The sequence below is a fragment of the Sciurus vulgaris genome, assembly GCF_902686455.1.
Source record: "Sciurus vulgaris genome assembly, chromosome: 8".
Taxonomy (NCBI): domain Eukaryota; kingdom Metazoa; phylum Chordata; class Mammalia; order Rodentia; family Sciuridae; genus Sciurus; species Sciurus vulgaris.
In genome coordinates, this window is record NC_136468.1 from 76,617,129 (window position 1) to 76,635,090 (window position 17,962).

The 17,962-nt window shown below is 32.4% G+C and overlaps 1 protein-coding gene across 14 annotated transcripts in view; it reads right to left on the reverse strand.

Annotated features, from left to right (window-relative positions):
- DGKB (diacylglycerol kinase beta) overlaps positions 1-17,962 on the reverse strand; it is a 639,605-nt gene that overhangs the window by 392,405 nt on the left and 229,238 nt on the right. For all 14 annotated transcript variants that reach the window (XM_079151895.1, XM_079151896.1, XM_079151890.1 and 11 more), the window contains 2 exons: positions 10,673-10,746; positions 5,071-5,145 (listed from right to left, as the gene is read on the reverse strand). In XM_079151895.1, coding sequence (XP_079008021.1) covers positions 5,071-5,145; positions 10,673-10,746 — 149 coding nt within the window. The remainder of the gene's footprint in view (positions 1-5,070; positions 5,146-10,672; positions 10,747-17,962) is intronic.

Here is a 17,962-nt window from a genome sequence, read left to right on the forward strand (position 1 = left end):
ATGGCAGAAGTGAAGGTTATGAAAGAAATGAGCATTAATCTACCTTCAACAAGAAAGTAGCTACTGACTCTGGAATACTCAGCTGTCATCAAAGAAACAAATTAGTGAGTTACAGTGTATTATCTCACGGGTACTAGTTAGTTACTCAGAGCAGCTAAATCCAATGGATCCTTTCCACAACAGAAGGGCAGAAATTTGACCTAAATGCACTCCACATTTGTTGTACAATTGGATTTGCTTTTTCTTCCTATTATGTCTTTGTCAATGGTCATAGCAATTGAATTATTGAATGTCCTATGCACTCATATGTTGCTTTCTATTCTTAAGGAATTACTTTCTCTAAAAAAAAGGGAAGATAGTGGGTTCATATCCCTGGGAGTAAAAGGACTTTAAGTTCGTTTCTTGGGTGAAGCAGTTGGTCAAACAGAATATTGCAATAGCCTACTTAAGATTCTAGTCTTAATCAGTGGGAACATCTAAATGATATACTATTCAGTGGTTCTAGAATGTGCTCTGATCTACAAGGTGCCATTTCACTCAAATCAGAATATTCAGTTCAGGGGTCAAATGGCAAATCTTGAGTAACGAAAACTTAAATTTTATCTAAATAATGACCAATTTTAGATATCAACGTGGCCGGGCAACAGGGTTCCCAGATATTTGATCAAACACTTTTGTGCTTGATTCAAATATATTTGAGTATATTTTTAGATGAGGTTAACATTTAAATTGGTAAAGCAAATTTCCTTCAATAATGTGGGTAGCCTTAAAAAATCCATTAAAGAGCAATAGAAAAAAAATGATCAAAATTCTTTCTTATTCCTTTGAGTAAGAAAGAATTCTTCTGCTGGAGAACATTTGAACTGGTTTATAAACTCTGTAGATTTTGGATTTACCATCTTCTGTAATCTCATGACCCAATTCCTTTTAATCTCTCCTTGTCGCTCTCCCTACCACCCCATCTCTGTCTGTCTTTCCTAGACAGATAGATGTAATATGCCAATATAGATATATCCTAGTGGTTCTGTTTCTCTGCAGAACACTGTCTAATATGCCCACTTTTGAATTTTTTTTTCTGATTCTCTTGGTTTTCAGTTCACAGGGGATCTTTAAAAACTAAACAGAGAGATAAGTTAGCATGAGAGACAATAAAGTTTTCATTTAATTAAAAGCAAAAGCTGGATATTTTCAGGCTCTTCCTCCCATTAGACAAACATCTTACAGGGAGATATGATGTAATTGACTCAAAATACAGGGAAAACCAGTTTATTGCTGTATAATAGGTATGGGGAGTACTATTATGGTCTCTGTTCCTACCATTGGTTTAGTCTCTATGCCCTAGATTACACAGAGTAATAAGCAACCCCAAATCTTAATAGTATGACATTTCAGAAATTTTAAAAATCAATCATATTTTATATATTGGAGTAACCAGGTTTTCTCTATCCCTGTCTTCACTTTATGATCCATGCTAATTATGGAGTCAATATCCAGAGTGTGGCTGGTCACTATGGCAAAGGAACAGAAAGTATGGAAAATATATTTCTGCCTGTAGTTCAGCGTGAGAGAAAGTTACATGACCACTCCTAACACCTGGGATGAAAGGAAGTACCATAAAATCAAGTGCCTTAGAGGAAACCTAGAGATATTTGATAGCACTAATATTGCCATGTGCCAACTTTCCTATAAAATGTACATGAGAAAATAATTTTTTCTTTACACAAACAATGCTACCAAAGACTTGGTACTATCAGGTAAATATATTTAGTTTACTGTGCTGGGTACAAATTTCCAGCCAGTTAAGATAAAGTAGGAGAAATATGTTAAGTTCCAGCTACAACTTTTAACCCGTTGTGAAACCAGGACTGTTGACTGTACATGTGTTTCATTTTTTAAATTATTAAAAATATTACTTTTTTAAATTCATACTTATAGTTACACTTGGAATTTTTTGAATACTGAAGCAATGGATAAAGAGAGAATAGAGTAGCCATTACAAAGAGTTTTCCAGAGGAATATAACTTAAAGCTGGACATAGTAACTGTATGCAACTTTGAGTTGTTTATGTGTTAGGCAGACATGACTGTTTTCAGATATGTTCAGGAATATCCATATGGTAAGTGGTTAACTTTTCCCTCTTGCATGTTCAGAAAAGAAGTAACATTGTTCCACCCAATTGTTGGACTCTGGTGGACACCACAAAGAATTCCCTTTTCTTCCTCATTGGCTCTAGCATCCTCACTGGCTTTGCAGAAACAATGTATTGTGGTAGTTTCAGTAGGATTATCAGAAAAGATGCCCAACTCTGCACTAACCAAGGTTGTAGTATGACAAATATATATGCTTCTCCATGCTATGTGAAATCTTTAGTAGACGAATGAAAACATCAAAAACTTTGATTGGAATCCATTACTCTTGACACTAGCTTCCATGGGACTTTTCTTTTTATTGCTGCTCTTTGTTTGCTCAAATTGTCCTGCTTCCTATTTTCCTAAACACCATTCTTAATTTTCTCATTAATTCTATGAGCAACCTCATAATTTTCAAGTATATTTTATTTGGATAATAAACCAGAGTATATTTCTTTGCTCATAGAAAAGTAAACATAATTGACACCATAGTCAACTTTATAATTGATCAGATTCATGCAAATAAAAATGAAAAAATGTATTTTCACTTCTGAAATTAGATATGGAGATTGATACAAGATAACCAATTTAAAGGAGGTTAGGGAAATAGGCATTATATACTGTTGTTAGGATCATATACCAACAGAAACTTTTTGTATAGTACTTTGGTGGAACCAGATACAACTAAAATTGAAAATATTTCAGTCAAGCAATTTTACCTATAGAAAATTATTCTGTGGAAACATTTGAACAAGTTCTTAAAAGTACACAATAAAAGTGATATTTGGTAATAATAAATACTCAACAAGTTGATAGAGTTATTTAGTATAGTTGGTAATAAATAGAAAACACATGCAACCTAAATATTCATCAACAATAGATAGCTAAAAATCTTAAGGAATACAATGCAGCCCTAGAAATAATGAAACTTCAGTAACTACAAAAAAGGACAAATTATTATATGCTTTTGTCTAGAAGGAGCAAGTTGCAAAACATTATAGTCTATACTCCAAGTTATGTAAAAACATCTATTTACCTATCCAACATATATATATATATGTATATATTTGAATATATTAGATAAGCTATTAGGTAGAAATATATACAAGACAGACATTTGTTTATATATGTATATTTGGGTATTTGAGAAGATATACCCAATCACACTGGTAATTCCTAAGGAGTGTTAATAACTGCTTATTTTCTACACAATATTCACTGCAGTGTACAGGCTTCTTGCAATTTCACACACACATGTATAGTATATACTTTCCCTTTTTCATATGTTAAACTATATAGCATGTAGCATATACTTTCATTTTTCATATACTAAAATTAAAATAGAGTAGAGGATAATATATGGCCTAAAATTGAAAGAGAGAAAGAAAATGTGTAAAACTTATTTAAAGCGTAGAGGCAAAGAAATAAAATAAAATAGGAAAATAGTGCTAAAATCAATGCTATCGTAGTACATTTACAAAGTTATATTATTATTAATTAATATCAATACAAAACAGTATTGATAATTTATAACATTTATTGAAACATACCATCAGAAGAATTGCCCATTTAACTTCACAACTACCCTACGAGGTAGGTACTTGTCCTCATTTTGCAGATCAGACAATGAAGGCCAATGAAGGTTAAACTTACAAAGCTAGTAATTGGTAAAGCTAACAGACACTGTGCTTAACTGTTAAATGCAGGAAAATCCTGAATTTACTTGTTTTTTGTGGACCTACAGAGTCTTGGTGTGACTAAACTTTGAAATTCATTATTCCTTAATTCCATAGAATAAGAGCTACTTCTCTAAGGTCTAGAAAATATTAAAGGTCAAGAAAAAGAGCTACTGTAATTGAACTTCTGAGTTAATATCAAGTCTTTACTTTGGCTTGACTTTTGCTATACTCACTTTTTCTGCATGTGGTACACCTAGCCTACATTCTGATCATCATCCTCTAGATTCTGGAGCTCAATAAAGGGGACATTTGAACTAAATTGTTGTGATGAGCCTGCCTTCTGCAGAAAGGAGGTGCCACAGACCACTTCTTAGTATTTGGAAACTGACATTAGACAGCAGGCAGCGAGGGCATAGAAGAGATGAATCTAATTGTGGGCATCTATGCCGATCAGTCATACTTTATTAACATTTATTTAACATAAGAAACAATGCTATATTTGTACTCAGAGCTTTTAAGAGCACAATTTCAAAATTTGGTATATAGTTGCCAAGAATGACTTATTTTAAATCATACTGCTTTTGTCTTTTTTTAATGGAGCATGCAGAAAGCTGATAACGATTCCTCTCTATTCCTCTCTACATGGTGTAAACTTTAGTTTACTCTCAGATTGATAGAGGACAGTGGAAGAGGATGGAATTAATTATTTAACTAGGCCAGATTAATGATGACTTATTATGGGACATATTTGTGATATCAAAATTATAGTTTATATTGAAAAATAATTTTATTTCATTTCATCTTACTAACAATAAAGTATGCTATAAAAGAGTGATATTCATTAGATTTTACAAGCAGTAAATAAAAATATCATTATATTATGATTTGAATTCTTTGCTAACTAACTTTCTCCATCTTCTGGAATAAATCTACATTTTATATTTAACAAGTGAAATAAAGCAGGATTGTTAACTCAAACACATGGCTTAGTACTTTAAGCACTTGTCTAGTGTGCTTGTTATTAGTATTATTAATATTCCTTCAAGATGTTTAGAAGGGAGGAAATTTTACTTATAATGGACTGTCAACTGTTTTATATAACATCATCTGTATTTTTTCTCTTATATAGTTGACATATAATTTTTTTATATACTGAACTGCTTGCTTTATTTAAGTAACATTGTTTATGGAGATGTCAGTCTGCTTATTAAATTAGTTATTATTAAGTGAGTTAATGGTAATGATACTATTGTTGGACTTACCCTGGCATTGGTCCATTCCCAGAAAGACTGTAAACCTGTCGAGGATTTAGTAGATACTGAAATTTTCTGTAAATTCTATAAAGATGAAAATAAAGACAAGAAATTTAATTATAATAATTTTGGGGTAACTAAATCTCTCAAGTAATAAATATGTAATTGCAATTAAAATATTTGATATGTTACATTAATAATATTAGAAATGTAATAGCTCAATAGGAAACAGTGTTTCTCAAAAAAAGGACTTAGTAGCCATTGTAAAGACAATGTAGCTTAGACATTAGAAATAATGATATATTCTAAAATATGCCTAGGCATTTAGAAGGTTCTCCAACACACTTTCAAACATTATTTAGTTCAGTAATTAGATTTCAAATAAATATTTTAATAAATATCTCAGTATAAAATTACTTAAACATCTTTTCTCAATAGACGTAAAAATATTCTTCTCTTCATAGAACTCAATATTAAGTTATGAAGTCAACCTAGTACAGATCAAATTTTTTTATCCCATACATACAGTGGGGTTGTATACCTTATATGTATTTGTGTAAGGAAAGAATGTAGCCTCAGCTAGCATAATCATTTCATATAAACAACTATCTTGACCAGTTGACTCACAAAACTGCTCTTAACAGATAAATATTAAATACTTCATTTTTCTGAAAGAAATCAATTTTAATATAACAAATTCAACAGAAGTGTTTCTAAATTTTTGTAACCTATGTGGTTGGAATTGTTACACAAAATATTTAAAGTAAAGGGTGATATTTTGATTTGGGGGATTAGTTTTTTATATACATGGAAATATTACTATATATTTTATAAACCCATTTATATGATATTTACCAATAGAAATTCCGTGAACTCACTATGTAAAACCTACCTATATTACCCCACCTCCAAATCTGTAATAACCCCACATTCTAGAACTTTATTAGTATCTCAAGAAAGATCTTGGAGTTATTCTCAATAAATCCTTTTCCCTGGGCATGAGAACCTCACTGGAGGATCATTCTGTGCCTTCCAACTAAGAAATGCCTGTCAAACTGTGGTACTCCTACTCACTGTTTTAGTTCAGATCTTTAATTTCTCTCATGGGCTCTATTAAATTTTTCATATTCCAGTCCCTTCCCCTACTACTGTTTAACTATAGTCATGTTGTTTCCAGGATGAAACTACTAGTGTCTAGTTATTCAAAATATTAAATTTCAAGATCTTCCCAATAAGGACAATTCAATCTCTTATCTTTCCCCTTAAACTTTAATCTTGGTAAATCCCTCCTAGTTGGCATCAAGCTTTTTCATGAATTTGTCTTTCTCTGTCCTTTGTGTGGTAATCATCTACTTAAATGGCAAACAATACAAAAGCTACTTTTTCTTCAAAGACTTTTCAGTTTTTATAGCTATCTCCCATCTAAAGCTCAATAGCACCTTTATTTTGAATATTTCTAGTTTAACATTTATTATGCTATTCATTAGATCAGCTTACATGTTTGACACCACACAAGACTGTTGCATGTATTTTATCCCCAGAACCCATTAGTTTTTAAATTTTCCCAGTGGTTGCTGTTTGAATGGATGATACGTGAACACTTTCACGCCTGTTGACTAGGTACAGGAAACTGTGCATATATAATTCTGTGACTTTTGCAACTTATATAACATATCAAAGTCAAAACAGCTGAAAATATTTGAAAGGAAAAAAACTATGCAACCCCATTGTGACAGGTATCTTGTATGCATACAAAAAAATTATGCTTACATTTATAATAAATCTCTTTTAAATCATTATTTATATTTTATTTGACTTTCAATGGTTCCAGTCAATGTATGAAGGGAAAAACACAAGTTACTATGCATACAGATTATACATTCTTTTGCCACTCTCTTCCCATTAAGTTTTGTTTTCTTATCATTTTATCCATACATATTTGGATTTTAATTTAGAGAAAATATGTACTAAGAGAAAGGGAAGACAGATATTAAACTAAGGATCATGTACATGATTAATGTAAATTTAAGTAGAAGGAAATGCATTTTTTTTTTTTTTTTTTTGTGGTGCAGGGGATTGAACCCAGGGCCTTGTGGTTGCAAAGCAAGCACTCTACCAACTGAGCTATTTACCCAGTCCCCAGGAAATATATTTTTAATTTTTTTCTCTTAATTTAATTTGTCTTAAATATTCTATATAGATTTAAATCTTACCCAATTCTTTGTTAAGAGATATTTGTATTCACGATAACTGCAGTACATTTTGCTTTCATTCCTGTGCTTTTGGCCTCTCGTCTAAAAATACTGTTGCTAATTCCAGTGTTGAGTCATTTCCCTTATCTTTTTTTGTAGTAGGTTTATAGATTCAGGTTATACAATTAAATCTTTAATCTATTTCGAGTTAATTTTTATAAAGGATGAGAGAGAGGGATCTAGTTTTAATCTTCTGCTTGTGGATATTCTCTCACCACAATTTATTGAAAAGACTGTCTCCAACACATGTTGTTAATACCTCTGTCAAAACTCAGCTGCAGAAGCACAAGTTTAATTCTGGACTCTGTTCTGTTCCATCTGTCTATGTGTCTATGTCTATGACAAAACCATGTTTTGATTACTAGTGCTTTATAGTAGATCCTGAAGGTAGTGTCTTGCTTCCTCTTCTTTATGGGCAACATGTCTTTAGTTACTCAGGCTTTTCTGTGTGTTTTTATGCAGATTCTAGGATTATTTTTTCTAGTCCTATATAAAGAATGTCACTGGTATTTTAGTAGGGACTGCCTTGAACCTATAGATAACTTTGGGAAATATGGATATGCTACCAATATTAATACTTCTATGAACATGAACATAATGCTTTTTTGTGTCCTCTTTAGTTTTTTTTTTAGTTTTTTAGTTTTTTTAGTTTTAGTTTTTTTAGTTGTTTTATAAATTTCATTATAGATATCTTTCATTTTTCAGCCTCAGTTTACTATGAGGTATTTTAATTTTTTGGTGACCTTTGTAAATGGTATTGTTGCCTTGATTTCAATTTCAAATAATTTGCTATTGGAATACACCAACACTGCTGGGTTTTGTACATTGAATTTATATCCTGTACCTTTGCTGAATTCAAATTAATTCAAATTAATTCTATTAGATTTTTCTGGTGCGTGTTTTGGGGAAGTGCTTAGTGTTTTCTGTATGAAAGATCATGTCATATGCAAACAGTGACAACTGGACTTCCTTTATCTTATGTGGATGCCTTTTATTTCTGTCTCTCACTTGATTGTTCTGCTTTAGACTTTCAATACTATGTTGAATAAAAGTGGTGAAAATAGACATCCTTACCTTATTCCAGATCTTAGAAAAGAAACATAACTTTCCCCCCATGTTTGTTGTGGTCTTGTTATATTCCACCATTATTATATTGAGCTAGTTTGATTTCTATGCTCTCTTTGTTCAATGTTTTATCATCAAGAGATGTTGAATCTAATCAAATACCTGTTCTGCATCTATTGAACTAATCATATGGATGGAAGAGATTACATCAAACCAAAAAACTTTTGAAAAACAAAGGAAACAGTTGACATAGTGAGAGTTTGCAACTATACATATTGCTAGGGATTGATATCTTCATGTACAAGGAATTCCGAAAACTTAACAGTATACAAAAATTTATTTAAAATAGACAATAGGGGCTGGGTTTGTGGCTCAGTGGTAAAGTACTTGCCTAGCATGTAAAAGGCATTGGGTTCAATTCTCAGCACCACATATAAATAAATAAATATCTTCTGACAACTAAAAAAATCAAAAAATAATAAATATGCAAGACATAGAGATTTCTCAAGAGAAGACATATAGATGACTAACAGATGTATGAAAAAATGTCCCAAATCACCAATCATCAGAGAAATGAAAATCAAAATCACAATTAAATATCACCTCATCCCACTAAGAGCGACGTTATCAAAAACACTACCAGCTAGGATATAGAGAAGACAATCTCTTGCACTGTTGATGGGAATGTAAATTAATAGGCACTGTTGGAGACATTAAAACATTAAAAATATAACTACCATATGATACAGCAATCCCATAACAGGGTACATATCCAAAGTAAGTGAAATCAGTAGTTTGAAGAGGCACCTGAACACCCAAGTCCATTGTGGCACTATTCACCACAGCTAAGAAATAGATACAACCAAAGTGTTCCTCAACTGATGAATGGACTAAGTAAATGTGGTTCAAATTCACAAGGGAACACTATTCAGCCATAAATGTTGTTTTTGCAACAAAATGTATGGAACAAGAGGATGGTTATGATTAATAATATATATTTCAAATCACTAGAAGAATGGAGTGTGAAAATTTTCACATAAAAAAGGATAAATGTTGAGGAGATAGATATGTTGAACCTGATTTAAATACTATACAATATATACAGATAATCAAATATCACTTGGTACCCACATCATATGTACAATTTTATGTTATCAGTTAAAGAGTAAATTTAATTTAAGTAAAATACACTGAAAATATAGACGGCTGAAAGACTACAAATGGTGTAGTAAAAAATAATTTTAGCATTATTATATAATTAGTTTTATAACTGCATGAGCAAAGCAACTATTAAATGAAACATTCGGAAATTTTTAATTATTAAGTTGTTTTTTATTTAAAATAATTTATATCATGCTTAGTAGGGTACAAACATAAATATATATTGATGGAAATTTTTAAAATACTTTTACATTTTAAGCAGAAATAATATTTGATTTTGATTGACAAATGGAGAATGCTCTTCATTTCACTGGAATAAACTCAAATTTTAAATATTAGGAAAGGATATTACTTTGCAAAATTCCATCACTTATGGAAACATTTCTTATTGTTTTTAGTTAAACCATAAAAGACATTTGTTTTTGCATCATAATGCTTGTGTGAGTGCTTTGTCTATTTGCTTATTTTTGATTGAGGTTAGGAAAGAAATCTAGACAGAATGAAAGAAGGCATAGCTGTAGTTTTGCTTATTCTTTAAAATAATTATTTTCATATTGGTGTTAAAAATTATGAGTTAATCATTAATTTATCATAAAATGGAATTCCGTTTTATTAGCTAGTATATGGACATATCTGATATTGCAATATATTACTATTCAGATTAAATATACTGTGCTTCTCCAGAAAACATGGCAGCATATTTTCCAAAATGCACATGCAAAAAAGTTAAAACAAAATATTTTGCCTAGAAGCTGGAAGTAAATTCTGTTCCTAAGTACTGGGTTATTATTTATCTTCAGTCACATGATTAACCAGAGACTCAGTTTTTCTTCAACAGTAGTTATGAAGCCAGGTTACAAGCAGAGCTTGTTGTTACAGGTAAAGGGTGATAAGTGGATTGGGAAGAATGTAGATACCTGAGCTATGATAATGAAATACTTACAAAAAGTCATTATATTAAATTTCAAACTATAAAAAATATTAGCAGTGTATTATATGTAGATGCTAGCGTCATATATGTCACATTAAAATTAGTATATGTGAGCATAATGTTCTAAACATGTTCACCACAATTTTAGCAGATCTTTTTATACTTATTATATGGAAAATAAACATGGTATTTAAAAGCATACCGTTCTCCTTGCTTCCCACCACTTTTGGGGTTCACAAAAACTAAAAGTGGATGAGTTCCAGGAACAGGAGTGATCTAGAAGAAAAAAAGGTGGGTATATGGAGAAGTTATTAGGCATATGATATATGAAGAGGAATACTTGTTATTTCTACGTCATGAAAGGCCAATGTACAAATTTAAGAATGTGACTCTTTCTGTAAAGTGTATCAACAGGAAAACCACCTCTGCACAGAGAGGTGGGCTTGACTATGTAGAGGGCAGAGGGAAAGGCCCATAGGAAGAGGAAATAAGGTTTGTCATAGCTATTAGATGAAAACTAAAGTTACAATTTATGAGTCAGTAAGCAAACAAGCCAGAATAAAGAATTCCAGGGAAAGGAGAGCATAAGTAAATCAAGTTATAGGAAGCTTTCTTTTAAAAACGTCACCTCATTCAGAACTGAGGCCTTTGTGAAATGTACCTTTCAGACCAATCAGGAATTTGTAACTCAACACATGGTTTCAGATGCATTTTTTGCCTGCAAAGTCTGTTCTGAGCAGTCTTTTTTCAATGCTTTTTCCTGGTTCAGTGAGCAGAGTGTCAGTGAATCAAGTCTATCTGCTAGGACATTAGCAAGGGATCTCTCCTTCAGTTATCAAGGACTGTCTTTGTCCTTACTACATCCCACATGCTGCCTTCATCACTATTCACTTCTCTGTGGAACAAGAAAGACCAAGTGCCTGTCCTCATGGAGATTATATTCAAGTGGAGAAATATACTCCAAGCAAACAAATACATATTTAGTCATGAAGTGTGCACGAAGGAAAAGGAAAGGCAGGTAGGTAGTGTCAGGACTTCATTCTGAGGGTAGACTTGTTTCAGATAATGTGTAAAGAATTCTTATTTTTTACCTGAATACAATGTTAAGAGATAGACTCTTAAATAAAAGTGTTCCTATCCAATATATGCCTATGTAATTCCCACCTAAAAGAGCTTGACACCAAAAATTAAAAAAAAAAAAAATTATTAAAGAATTATGCAGCTGATGAACCTTCTACATATTGAGTTGAAAAGTTTTAGAACAATCTGCTTTTTGAAAGTTCAGAGTATTCTTTCTGCAATGTTATGTCTCCCCTGGAAAGTATCCTTAAATATTTAATGAGACAATTGAAAACAATACTGTCACCATATCATGCCCTTCCTTCCTATTTCAATAAGTTATAATATTCTACCAACATATTTTATTACAACTCTTAAGTGCAATGGCATTTTTCTAATGAGTATAGATAGCTGGAAAATGTTAAACTGTTCACATTAGCTAAATGAGAAAGTTGAGTAAGATCTTCTTAATTCATCTACTCTTATTCAACCAGTTCTTGTTACTATCTATCATGGTGTCTGACTCTGTTTTACTTTCCTTGGTAAAGAGCACTAGGGTTCTTCTTTTCTTATTTGCCTCTAAATCAGCTGGAAAATGTGAGCTGGAGTAACTTCTGCAGCAACTTTCCAGTTCTCCCTGAACTAACAGTGCTCAATTAATGAATGTATATCAAGTACCCACATCTTAAAGACCTTGTGCTGCTGGCATATAATGTTTGCTTTACTTTTCCATCCAAAACTAAAATGAAAAACCACCAAAAAATACCTATATTTAATCAGATAATTAGTGTTCAATTTCCGTTTTCCATTCGTTTACCTTTAGTTAAAGCTAACACATATGTATTTTGTTTGTTTGTTTTAGCTTAATTTGAATTTTTACTCTTTGCTTTTGAAAACAGGTTAGAATCTCAGGGTAAATAAAGGATTTCAAGCAGAGTATTAAATCTGAACTCATGTACTTGTTGTTGTCTCCTTTCATTCCTAAACTCAACAATCAGCTTACCACTGTATGAGTTTATATATAAATTTACACTGGTTCCAATATTTGGAATTCTTTCAAAAATATATTTTCAAATGTCTGTCAAAGATATTTATTTTGTAGAATATTTAAGGTGTCATTATAAAGATCAAATACAGGTCAGTAACAATTGTGCTGTAAATTCCATAGTATTATGAACAAATAATTAGATATTTTAGTAGTCTGTAGAGTATCTCAAAACAAAATATAAAATCTAGTCTGGGCTCAGTGAGGCACACCCATAAATTCTAGGCCAACCTCAGCAACTTTGACCCCATCTCAAAATAAAATATAAAAAGAGATGGGGATGTAGGTCAGTAGCAAAGCACCTTTGAGTTTAATCCGCAGTACTATCAATCAATCAATTAATTAATCAGTATTTGCATATTATTTTAGAGTTGTATTCTCTGGAGAAACAGATAAAATGGACTAGAAAAAATAGGAGAGAAGTTAAAGAATTAAGAAGAAGAATGGTGATTTTTCATAAATGCAAAATACCCAATATAAAAATACAAAAACATTAAAATAAACTTGCTTTTTCCATCACATCCCCCTTACTACAAAAATGAGACAAGATAACAATATAATGTGCTGTTTATTTGTAAGCAATAAGGTACTATGGATTTGTGATATTAATGGGTACTTGACTTAATGTAACCAATCAAATTACTAATGTAATCCCCATTTAAGGGGTGATATGTGATTGAACAACTACATTAGTGAGACACTGGTGTTCGGGAACATATAATGGTGTTAGACTAGAAATGTTAAAGTTCCAGGCAAATCTGTCATTTTTTTTTATGCTCATTCAAAAAGCTTTAAAATTGTGTTAACCTTTGCAACTATAAAAAGAAGGCCCATCTAGCTGAGTAAATTTGGGTGCCAAGCAAAGACAGAACTCTTAGTTTTGAGAGCCAAAGACCTGCAGTACTGCATAGTCATTTTCAAGTCTGACAAGTTAAAAATAAACAACTACTGAGTTCAGTGAGAGTCTGAAATAAGAAGCAATATCTTAGTGGAAGAGTCTGCTTTTGGCACTTCAATGTCATATTCCCCTTTGCCCTGGGTAAAGGAACCTGTTGCCTATGGTAATTTACAAAGATTTCTCCCTCCCATCATATCTATATTTTGGAAGCTGCTGCTGTTTACAGAATTTACACTCACCCACCGCATACACACTTTTGAAAAGCTTTAAGAAATTGTAACTTCTGGTGTCTTGTAAGGTAAGAGGACACATAAATACATAGAAGAAAAACGTGTTTATGTTTTGTCTGTAGAGATATATTGGAAGTTGCTATGACTAAATTATGTCCCTCCTGAGATTCATATGTTGAAGCTCTAAGCCCCAATGTAATGATGTTTGGAAATGGGGCCTTCTGGTGGTAATTAGGGTTAGCTGAGGACATGAGGGTAAGATCCTTATGATGAGACTAGGGCCTATTGAAAGGAGGACAAGGTTCTCTCTATTTCTCTGTGTCTTCCTCTATTTCTCTCTTGGTACACCCAGTGAGTTGATAAATGCCTATAAGCCAAGTGGCCTTGCAATTAACATACCTTGCCTGTACCTTGGTCTTGGATCCCCTAGTCTTTAACACTGTGAGAAAGTTTCTAATCTTTTTCTTCCTGATGCCAACATGAAATTTGGAAATTATGAGGATCAGTAGCCATCTTTGATCATGAGTTGACACTGAAGATGCCACCAACTGAGGACATGAAAGAGAAGCATACGATTGGCAGTCTTGATGAGGCTGTGTAGTTGTCTTTGTGCCAGAGATCCTACTCTGGACTTTATTTACATGAGTGGAAAATTGATGGCTATCTTTTTCAATTCATTGTTGTTCTGTGTGTTCCCTGTTTTTGTTGTTTCTCTGCTATATGCTGCATAACACAAATGTAAGTGATGTGAATGAAAGGCAAGTTCCATAAGGGCTCAAAACTGGATATAAATGGTATCAGTCATAGAGAAATACTTTGTTCTTCATCAAACATTAATATATCTAGTCCAGGGGTGAGGGAGAACAACTGTTACTTGATATCAAAACTCTTAAAAGGACTCTGCAGTTCATTTATAATATGCCATTCTTATTTTTAATATGTTTATACTCATTTTCATTCAATCATTTTATATCTGAAAGAGTCTGAGACTAAGAAAAATATGTAAGTATTATTAGATGTGATATTTCAGTTACTTAATTTAATCTCTTTGATTTCAGATCCTGGTTTCCAGAGAGGCCAATTAGGTAGAACTAACTTCATCTCCTGTACAGAATTCAGTCTAGGGGAGCTGATTTATATTATAATGTGAACCATATCAACCAAATAAAGGAATATAAATAGTTCTTTTAGTTTCTGAAACTCACTATAATTGATTTCGGTGAATTAAGATTTATGGAAAAATCTTTCAATAACATTTTAAACATTTTACAATGATAGTTTTATTTTTATTTTTTGAAAAAAATGTCATGTTAATCAGTTTTTTATTGCTGTGACCAAAATACCTGACAAGAGTGAATTACAGGAGGAAAAGTTTTGTTGTGTTCATAGACAGTTGACTGACTCCATTGGTCTGGGCCTGAGGTAAGGCAGAACATCACAGTGGAAAGGTTTAGTCAAGAATAGCTGCCCAATTCATGGCAGCCAGGAAGGGGAGAGAGAGAGAGAAAATAAATGTACTTTCAAAGAGCCAGGGATGATATATAGTCTCTAAAGGCATTCCCTGAGTCATCTAATTCCTCCAACCATATCTCTCCTGCCTACAGTTATCACCCATTATTAATCCATCAAATGGATTGATCCCCTGATAAGGTATAACTTTCATCATTGTCTAAGAACCCCATCTCTGAACCTTGGTGCATTTTGGATCATGCTTTGAAAGTACAAGTTTTTAAGGAAACATCCCTAGATCCAAACCATAATAAATCTCAAATTTAGAGAAAGGTTACAAAAACTGTACAAAGAGCCTTTTCCCTGAACCATCTGAAAATGACTTGACAAAATGGTGCTCCATTACTTCCACTTAACTTCAGCATTGCCTATCGTCAAGAAGCATTCTATTCAATACATAAAATAAAACTATCTAACACATGAAATTATTATGATTCAAGACTTTCTTTTATTAACATATATTACTGAAACATGTGGTAAAACTCGAGTGGGATCTGAGGATTAGATAGCAGTCATTTATCAATGTTATATTCAAGTTTACTAATTCTCTCTTGAACTCTAATCTATTATTTTAAATGATGAATTTTGAATTTTTGCTTTTATATAAAAATTTTGAAACAAAATGTAAATGTTAGTATTTTGCAAACTAATTTATTGCCATCCTAAAATATTATACCTTGTTTGTCACAGATTTTGATGGAATGGAAAGCAAAAGAAAAACCTCAAAAATATCAAAACTCTGTCACCATAAAAACTATTCACAGCTGGAAGGATACTTATACAGCATAATCTTAAATGGTACAGGATATAAAAAGATGAAAGCCAATGTGCTATGTCTAAAGCAAAAGAGAACCCTGAGCCTATTCCCTGTCTACCATTAACCCATCACCATGCTTAAATATCTCTACAGAACTCTTTGTCTTTGCAAAACAGGTTTTTTTTTAATTGAGATAGAATAATGGACTATAACAAAGAAGATATTAAGGAAAGGACAAAGTATTCAAGGTAGCTGTGGTACTTTAAATCTTGAAAAATAGTTATCAATTAGGTAAGTATGAAGGAAATTCCAGAAGGTCACTGTTCATACTGGAATTTCCTCTCATTATAGGTTAGGTTATACTAAGCATTAGTTATAAGGAATTTCCTCTATGTTATAGGTTAGGTTATACTAAGCAGTAACTCTATGCTAAATAGAGTTAATCATATAAAACTTATTTATTCATTCAAAGGGGAGTTTAATATCATACCTTTAAATAACACAAAACTTTGGAGTCAGACCAATTGTGGATTCAAGTTCTACTCCTCCTCTTGATACATATTGTTATGTTATATTATATTAGTATATATATATGTGTGTGTATATATGTATCATTCATTCATATATATCTTCCTATCTAATGCTTTTAAGTATCATAAATATGTCTTTACTCACAAATTTATTTTTGTCCTTTAACCTGAATCATAGATCCACTTGATGATCTACTACTTGACATCTCCATTTGGATGTCCAACAGCATCAGAAATTTCTCTCCAAATCATACTCTCCCAAACCCTTCATTCATCTCATTCAATGGCAACTCCATCACTTCAGTTCCTTTGGCCCAAATACTTTGGTGATGTCCCTGACTCTTCATTTTTTTGTAGACTCTATCCCTAATCATCAGTGTATTCTTTTAGTCTGATCCTCAAATCATTTCTCCATATCTACTGCTCTACACTGAAAAGCTTCCACCCTATAACCCCATCCTATAATTCAGTAATTTATAGGAAATTTAGTGCAGCAATGAGCAAATCTTTACAAAACTGAGCCTTTAAAAATGTAATTCAAATCACATCTTTCTCTGCTTAACCCTCCCCCCCCCAAATTTTCTCATCTCAAATCAAAAGTCAAAGTTCTTATGAAAGTTTTCCAGAACTTACAGCACATAGCTGCTATTTCTTCTCTAAAGCACTCTCTACTGCTTGCTATCTTGATCTTTCTATTTCAACCACATATTTCTTTTTGTTAATAAATTATTTTTTTATTTTTTACAAACTGCATTTTGATTCATTGTACACAAATGAGGTACGACATTTTGTTTCTATGGTTACACACGATGTAGATTCATACTAATTATGTAATCATACATATACATAAGGTAATGATGTCTGTCTCAGTCCACCATTTTTCATAACCCCCCTCCCTCTCATTTCCTTCCACACAATCTAAAGTTCCTCTTTGATCCTACAATTTGAAGGCATACACTTGCTGTTTTAGTCAGCTTTGTGTCACTGAGAACAAAAGACCTAACAGGACAAATTTAGAGGAGGGAAAGTTTATTTGGCAGTCATGGTTTCAGAGGTCTCAGTCCACAGGTAGCCAACTCCATTGCCCTGCTCCAAGGTAAGGCAGAACATGATGACAGAGTTTGGAGGAAAAAAACAGCTCAGGACAGGACAAACAGGGAGCAGAGACAAAGCCCCGCTCACCAGGGACAAAATATAAATGCCAGAGGAATGCCCCCCCAGTGACCTACTTTTTCCAGCCACCCTACCTTCCTATGGTTATTGCCCAGTTAATCGATATCAATGGATTAATCTACTGATTAGATTTAGGTTTTCATAACCTAATCATTTTGCTTCTGAACTTCTTGTATTGTCTCACGTGTGAGCCTTAGAGGAACACCGTATTTCCAAACCATAACGCTTGCCTTAGAACTTACAGCTTCCTATTTCCCATAAATTCTTATGTGCAAATGACTAAACTGTTTT